We start from the raw sequence: 7,954 nt of genomic DNA, 5'->3' as shown, positions 1-7,954 counted from the left end.
CTGCGGGCATTTGTAGACAGAGAGGAAGCAGGAGCCAGTAGGGGTGGGTTTGCACTGAACAAGGAAAGGGCCCGAAGGGCTCTGTCTTTGGGGAGAGATGCTATGTGTGGCCTGCAGGGCGTGCAGGGTCCCCAGGACCACGTGGGTGGGGATTTCTCTTGCAGTGCTCAACGGGACAGGAACTGAGAAGTCGGAGGTTTGGGTCCGTCCAAGGTGCAAGTTAGGCTCGGGGTGGGGAGGAAGGCCAGGGGGAGAGGGGCGAGGGGCTGTCCAGAAGCAGAGCCGTGCTGCCCACAGCCTCTCAGCAGAGCAGCGAAGGAGGGGGCTCCGTGGGTCCCGGGGGAGCCTGGACTTCGCAGGCAGGAGGCAGTTCTCATGGAGGGGCCAGAGCGAGGGCTGCAAGATGAGTCTGCGTGTTTAACGAGGGAGACACACAAGGCCTGACCCATGCATTCCACACCATGGCACGGCCGCTGGGGGTAGGTGGGGGGTGACGGGGGGGAGGGGGAGACTGAAGCGTGAAGGTCCTCAGTGCATAGAAGTCAAGGGCTCTGAGGCTGGAGCCAGAGGGCAGCCGTGCTGCCAGGGGAGGGCGTGGATCAGTGCCTGCTTCCACATGGGCCAGCACAGGACACCGAGCAGTGTCCGCAGAGCTGGGAGGGGGCAGGTGGACATGGCTTTGTCCTCGGCCAGGGGCCAGCTCTGCCCGCAGCAGGCCTGGGAGCGGCCGGCCTACCTGGGAGGGCGGGCAGGTTGCAGCTGAGGGGGCTGGTCTTGCTCTCGGGCCCGTACCGCTCCTCCAGCTTGCTCTGCAAGGTGTGGAACTGGCGGTAGCGGCGGTAGATGAGGTACTTGGATCCCCCTTTCGTCTTCACCTCGATGACGAAAACCTAGGACAGAGGCCAGGGGGTAGGACCTCGGAGGCCAGGGGCAGGGGAGGGGGCGGCTCCGGGCTCCCAGGGTTACAGCAGGGTTTCTCGACCTCAGGAGGCCATTTGGGCCAAATGATTCTGGGTCGTGGGCTGTCCTGTGCACGGCGGCGTGTGGGGCAGCATCCTGGCTTCCACCCCTGGGTGCCAGTAGCGCCCCCACCCCACGTGGTAACAATAAAAATGCCTGAGGGTGCCGACTGCCACATGCCCCCTGAGGGCAGAACCGCCCTGCCGAGGACCGCTGGGTGGAAGGTAAGAGACGGGAGAGTTAAGGTTCAGAGGGCAGAGGTCAGAGGGCAGAGGGTGAGGGTCCAGGGGTCTCTCTTACAAAGTGGCTGGTGAAGCCCCTCTTCTCCTCGATGTCAGCGATGTTGGCTGAGATGGCCACGTCGTCGGGAAGCTGCTCGAAGTCGCTGAGGAGGAAAAGGAACCTGTCAGCGGCCCGATCTGTTCAGGGGCCACTGGGTGTGAGGCAGCGGGCAAAGCGAGCCCGGTGAGTCCGCACTCCTCGCTCAACACCCGTTCCCGGCCGGGCCACCACAGCACCCCTCCCAGCCAGGCCCCAGGGCACCCCCTCCCGGGCCAGGCCCAATGGCACCCACTTCGGGCCGGGCCCCACGACACCCCCTCCCAGCCAGGCCCCATGACACCCCCTCCCGGGCCAGGCCCCACAGCACCCCTTCCCAGGCCAGGACCCACAACACCCCTTCCCAGCCAGGCCCCACAACACCCCCTCCTGGGCCAGGCCCAACGGCACCCCTCCCGGGCCAGGCCCCACGACACTCCCTCCCAGCCAGGGCCCACGGCACCCCTTCCCAGGCCAGGACCCACAACACCCCTCTCCGGCCAGGCCCCACGACACCCCCCTCCAGCCAGGCCCCAGGACACCCCTTTCCGGGCCGAGCCACCACGGTACCCCTCCCAGCCAGGCCCCATGGCACCCCCTCCCGGGCCAGGCCCCACGGCACCCCCTCCCGGGCCAGGCCCCACGACACCCCTTTCCGGCCGAGCCACCACGCAGACCAGACCTTGGGGGTGAGGGCCTCTGGAGAAGGGACATGTACCCACGGCCGAGTTAAAATCTAACAATTCACTTTGCAGTTACCTGACCCGCCCAGGACCAGCCCATCAAGCACCTCCCGTATCCGACCCTGTTCTCGGCCCCGGGTCACAGCGGTGAGCAGAGGAGCACATGCCCCAGAGAGAGAAGGGCTTGTTATGCCCAGGTTGGGGAAATGTCACAGAGGAGCGGACATCTGAGCTAGGGCTACACAGACCTGGAATCCACCAGGCAGAGGGAACAGCATATGCTAAGGTTCTGAGGCCTGAGGATTGGGCCCAGGTCAACTGTGGCTGGAGACCGATGTCAGCAGGGCTGAGCAGGCAGCTGAGGCCAGGCCGAGGAGGGTCTCCAGTGCCGAGCTGAGGGAGTTCCACAGGCGATAGGGAGCCAGCACGGCTTCGGAAGAGAGTGAAAACCGTACGATCTGGCTTTAGGAGGCCGACTCAGGCAGCCGTGTGGAGGAGACAGGAGATCAGAGACTGGAAGGGACAGGGCACCACTGGGAGGCTCTGAAGTGCCCTGACTGGGAGGTGATGTGACAGCGGGGACAGGAGGGGAGGACAGAAACAGGAGATACCACTCTTGGCCGACAGACACGGTTTCATTTGTTGTGTCCCTTGTTCCTCACCACTGACCAGGTTCCAGTTTTGTCCAAGGTGGCGATGTGCCCAGCTCCAAGGTGACAGGTCATGATTGGGCTGAGCCAAACGTACAGATCCCATTGCTGTCTCCCAGACTCTCTTGCAGCTAGGAGCAGCCCTGTGACGAGTTTTGGCCAATGAGACCTCAGAGGGACTCTGTGGCAGGGGCCTGTTGGAGAGTGTTTGCTTTCCTGACCGAGAGAGAGGAGCGAGGCCGGCATGGTCTCCTCCTTTCTCCCTCCGGCCTGCCTCGAAGGCAGCTGTGACATCGGGACCTGCAGCAGCTACATTGCATCCACGAGGCAAAAACATGAGGGATGCCAACAGGATCTCGGAGATGCTGGTCCTGGAGTCACTGAGCCGCAGAACCAGCTGCGAACCTCTGTGCTTCTTGTTATTAAAGAAATAAATAAGTAGCCCCCCGTTTGTTTCAGCTGCTACCCGTTTCTCTGTTCCTGCAGCCTTCTGCATTTCCAGTGGACACACCACCCATTTGCCCATCATTCCTGAGTTGTGACCAGCAGGGCTTGGGGACTGTTTGCACGTGGAGATGAAAGAAACAGCAGTGTCAAGGGTGACACCCACATGTCACCCATATCCTGACCAGGATGGTGGGAGGGGAGCAGCGTTGATGGACTCCGTTTCGGGCATGCTCATTTGAGAGGCCTCTTGGGCACCCAGCTCAGGGTCCAGCGAGAGCTGGTGTGTGGCTCTGGAGCTGGGCTGGGGGCCTCTCAGCTGCAGAGGGAGAGGTGAGGACCTCGGCGACTGTGGCTAAGACCCTCAGCGAAGAGCAGTGCGCAGGGGGGGCGGGCTGAGAGGAACAGGGGGAGGGGGAGCAGCCAGCCAGCAGAGGCGTGGACAGATGAGGAAACTCGAAGCAATTGTGACTCTGCTGTGGTAGCAATTGGGAAACAGGGGAGGAGCGGGGGCAGGGGCTGCACCTTCCGAAGCCTCAGAGCTGACCAGGACTTCAGGAGAAACGATTTCAAAGTCTGCACACCCAGGCCCAGCCGCTGCTGGTTCCCAGGCGCCTGGGCTGCTTGGCATCTCAGGCTACCTCAGGACGGGGACGCAGGAGGGCTGCCATGGGGCGGGAGTGGGGGGGTGTCTCAGGGGGGCAGTGGGCGGGCAGAGGAAATCCCCTCCACTCCCAGAGCCACTTGTGGCCACTGGCAGCCTCCCCACTCACTTTCCACACATGCCCTGTGGTGACACCCTTGGGAGAAACTTCCTCCTCCGCACGCTCCCCTGAGGCTGTGCCTCTCGTGGGTATTTCATCGCAGTGGCCGGGGGTGGGCAGGAAGGAACCGGAGGGGTGAAAACGGCCGCGAGCAGGGAATTGGGCAGGTTGGGCAAGCGTAACCACGGCTGACTATTTCCTGAGCCCCCTCCAGGCGCTCTTCTAAGACGGGGTCCTCCTGCTACAGACAAGGAAACTGAGGCACAGAGAGGCTGACAAGCTTGCCCAGGAGGCAGGGCTGTCCCTGGTTTGAAGATGAACTCAGATCAATCCCAGCCCTGCCCAGCCTCAGGCTCCCCATCTGAAGTAATAATAGGAGCCAACCCCTGGAGGCGCCCCCCGTACTCGGAGGGTTCTGAGCACATGGACCGGCCTCTGCCTGCCTGGGTCTCACAATGACAGAACCCCATGGGCAGAGGTGCAGCAGGAGCCTGGCTGTTAGTCCGTCCCTCAGAGAGTCAGTGTGCGGCCGGCAAGCAGCTGCTTCTAGGAGGGGGGTCCTGCCCATCAGGAGAAAAACAGGGCTCAGTGCAAAGATGAGGGCCCATGGGCCTGAGCGGGGCTAAGGAGGAATTCTTCCCGGAAGCCTCCTTGCCCAGCAGGAAAAGAAAGAGAAACTGACCTCAGGGTGGCAGGCAGGGGGAACACTGAGTGTCAAAGGCCCTCGCCCTGTGAGCGGGCAAGTTCAAGGATCCGCAGTGCGGGGAGCGGGGGGAGGGGGGGGGGTCTCCTGAGTGCATCTGAGCACAGAGCTGGCGGGAGAAGCAATGAGAGAGTTCGCCGGTGCGGCCGGCAGGGCCCACTGCCGAAGGGCCCGTGTGTCTTGCCCCGGGTGGTGGGGGTGAAGGAGACGCCATGACGGGAGGGCATCAGCCCATCTGTGTATACCCAGGGCAGGAGGGCACAGACAGAAGAGGGAGACCCGAACCCCCAGTACCCTAGGACTCCTCTCTGTGCTCTGGCTCCTCCCCCCTCTGTAAAATGGGGATCATAAGTGCACATACATCACAGGAGGGTCAGGAGGCCCCACTAGAGAACCCCCATGAGAGCAGGGACCTTGCCCACTCTGCATCCCTAGCGCTCAGAACTGCAGTGGGCGCACAGTAGGTGCTCAACAAGGGCCACTATCTGTGTCTGTGCTTGAGCAAGTCCTCCGGTGGGCGGGGTGGGGATGGTCTGGCTGCCTGCTGAGCAGAGCCAGGAAGCTGCCAGGGTGGGGGGCGGGGGTGCAGCAACCCCAACTGGATGTGCCCCTAAAATAACCATTCCCCTGGAGACCTCAGCCAGGACCCCTCAGAACTGAAGTCAAGTGAGAGCCCCCTCGGCCCAGGATGCTCAGGGCTCATACACACGCGTGCTGCTGTTCATGCAAAGTCCACTCGGGAGCCTGGACAGGTGAGGCCGAAGGTTGGAAAGACCCTTGAGCGGCAGCCAGTTTAAGTTTTGTGGTTCCTGCACACAGTAGGTGCTCAAAACACATTTGTTGGAACTAAACTCACTGCCCTCGCTTAGCCCTTTCCATTCGGGTCTTAGAGAGTCCCGCTGGGGGGCCCTTCGCCCGCCCATTGGACCCTCTGCCTTGCCCTCAAGCAGAACGCCCGCGGGTCCCACTCTCAAACAAGGCCCGAAGCCAGTGGCTCCGGGGCTGGGGCGGCACCATCCTCTCGGAGGACCGCGGGCAGCTGAACAGGGCAGGGAGCCATGTCTCTGACCCACGTACCCTGAGGAATGGGAAGTGCCACCGCCTCCGACAGCAGCTGTTTCCTGAAGGCTCGAGTGTGCGTGTCAGGCCCAGTCTCCAAGGAGAACTTGTGGGGAAGAGGGGCTGGGGTCTGGGGGGTGACCTCACCCCAGCGCCCAGACCAGCTCTGTGGCTCACCAAGGCCGTTGTTGATCGCCCTGTAAACACCGGACTCTCCTGCCCCGCCCTCGGCACACAGCAGACAAGCCTTCCTCCCACCATCCAAACCCGGAGACACCCCCCCCCCCAGGTTCCATTTCCGGCCTGATGCCCCCACGGCCCTTTGCTGCCCACTGCAGCCCACACCATCCGGGCGCATCTCCAGCAGCCCTTGGAGTCACCTCCTCCGAGTCTGCAGGCTTTTTTTCTGATGTCACCTGCTGTTCCAGGAGGACAGGAGCCAAGCCCAGGGTCCTCAGATCCCCCATAGTTTGGATCACAGGCTGGGAACATTCAGAAAATGCTGCTATAGGTGAACCCAAGCGCTGGCGAGGCTGTGCTCCAAGCCCAGGCCTTGCCACTGACTCCCTGTGCCCCAAGTAAGTTCTCTATCCTCCTTGAGCCTCCGTTTTCTCATCTGTACAATGACAGGACTGGACCAGAAGGACCTGAGAACATTTTCCAACTCAAAGGTCCACTCATTCATTCATCCATTCATTCATTCAGCATAGCTGGTACCAGCATTGTTCTACTTTCTAGGGATACAGCAGTGACCAAAAGAGACAAATACCGCACCCTCGTCAAACTCGCTTCTAAAGGGGGAGCCAGTGGTCAAGGAAACAAATGAGTTCGAATAGCATTGGAGTAATATGAAGACAGTACAGAAAAAGAAAGCAGGGCAAGGGGTCAAAGAACAGTGATGGGGCAGTCAGGGAAGGCTTCTGGGAGGAGGTGACATTTGAGCCAAGCCCTGTTTGAATAAAAGATGAAAAGCCATTCCCGACCACAGTGTGGAGCAGTGAGCCAGCCCAGCCTGGGAGACAGATCACCTGAGTCCCCATCCGGACCCTGCCACCCACTCCCATGTGGCTCTGGGGAAGTCACTGCTCATCTCTGAGCCTCAAGTCCTCATCTGTGCTTGAGGGAGGTGAAACCACAGCCCAGTTTCCTTAAAATAGTTCCAAGACTCTACATTTCTGAGTATTTAGGTTCTGACTCAACTCCGCCTCTCAGCTTTTGCTATTATTAAGGGGCCGCAGGAAGCCGACCTCTGTCCCCGGGCCTGCTGGGAACAGTGAGGAGGCCCAGTGAGGGCTGCACCCTGCACTCACCTCTCAGCCCGCAGCTGCTGGGCCACGGCCATGGCCGTCAGGGGTCCAGGAGAGTGGGAGACGGAGGGTCTCGCCCAGCCAGGCCCAGACTGAGTTCGCCTTTCACTTCCCTCCAGCCACCCTGCATCTGGGCTGTGGTCCCAGGAGTCCCAGGGAGCCGCCCGTGGGGAGGCCCCACCCCCGCGTCTCTCAGCGCTAGCACAGGCCCCTCCTTCAGGCCTGTGGGTCTGGCCAGTGGCCCATGCTTCCTCTTCCCCACCTCCCAGCTGCGCTGATTTGGGGAAACACACACCCCCAGATGCCAGGTTTCCAGGAGGCCACTGATTTGGGGCCTTTGGGAACTTCCTCGAGGCCAGTTCTTGCTGCCAGGCCTCAGGTGGGCATCAGAGAGCCCCACTCCGTCAGAGACAGGGTCTCAGGGCTGGCTTAGCCCCCACGGGCCCTTGTGACCTTGGGGAGTCACTCCTCCTCCTCGGCCTCATCAAAACAAACCCACGCACCCAAGTGATTCCCTGGGCCTGGAGTGCTGGCCTCTACCACGCCCGCCATCCCTCAAGCCCGCTCAAATGCCACCTCCTTCAGGAAGCCCCCCCTGGTTTCCCCAACAGAGTTAGTGCTCACGGGCCCCTCTGTCATACTAGACTGTGGAGGTTGGTTTATGTTTCTGTCTTCCTCTGCCCCTGGAGCTCCAGGCTATATTTCCTCATCCCTAGAGCCTCGGGCCTACGCAGGCCTGGCACGGCCCATCCTCTGCAGGGCTGCCACCCAGAGTGAGCCCCTGAGGCGCACCCGATCACACCCTTCCCTGCTGGGACCCACCAGCTGCTCGCCCTGCACTTGGAGTCCACACTCCCAGCCCTGCTCCCTCTGCAGCGCTGAAGGTCCCGCTGGCTTCGCTGGCCCCTCTCCCAGCCGTCTCCTTCCCACACCGGCCTCCATTCCCTTTCGAGAAGGCTCCAAGATGCTTGCCCTCCCCGGGCCGTCATGCATGCTGTTCGCTGCTGGAACGGCCATCCCTGCTCCTTTAAGGCTCGATTGGGAAGTCGCTCTTTAGCGAGGCCTT

The 7,954-nt window shown here is 61.8% G+C and overlaps 1 protein-coding gene across 1 annotated transcript; it reads right to left on the bottom strand.

The window, feature by feature from the left end:
• Positions 1–736: 736 nt before the first annotated feature.
• Positions 737–7,037, bottom strand: LOC102422774 (neutrophil cytosol factor 4; the record flags this gene model as incomplete). The annotated part of the gene is made up of 3 exons (XM_006108489.3): positions 6,892–7,037; positions 1,261–1,345; positions 737–890 (listed from the first exon to the last, which is right to left on the bottom strand). Coding segments are annotated over exons 1-3 (271 nt in total), but the record flags the coding sequence as incomplete, so codon positions are not given.
• Between the last annotated feature and the right edge of the window lie 917 nt (positions 7,038–7,954).

This window comes from Myotis lucifugus, unplaced genomic scaffold (assembly GCF_000147115.1).
Source record: "Myotis lucifugus unplaced genomic scaffold, Myoluc2.0 scaffold_2462, whole genome shotgun sequence".
NCBI classification, from domain to species: domain Eukaryota; kingdom Metazoa; phylum Chordata; class Mammalia; order Chiroptera; family Vespertilionidae; genus Myotis; species Myotis lucifugus.
The sequence above is the reverse complement of the archived record's forward strand: the minus strand, read 5'-3'. Positions and strand labels throughout refer to the sequence as shown.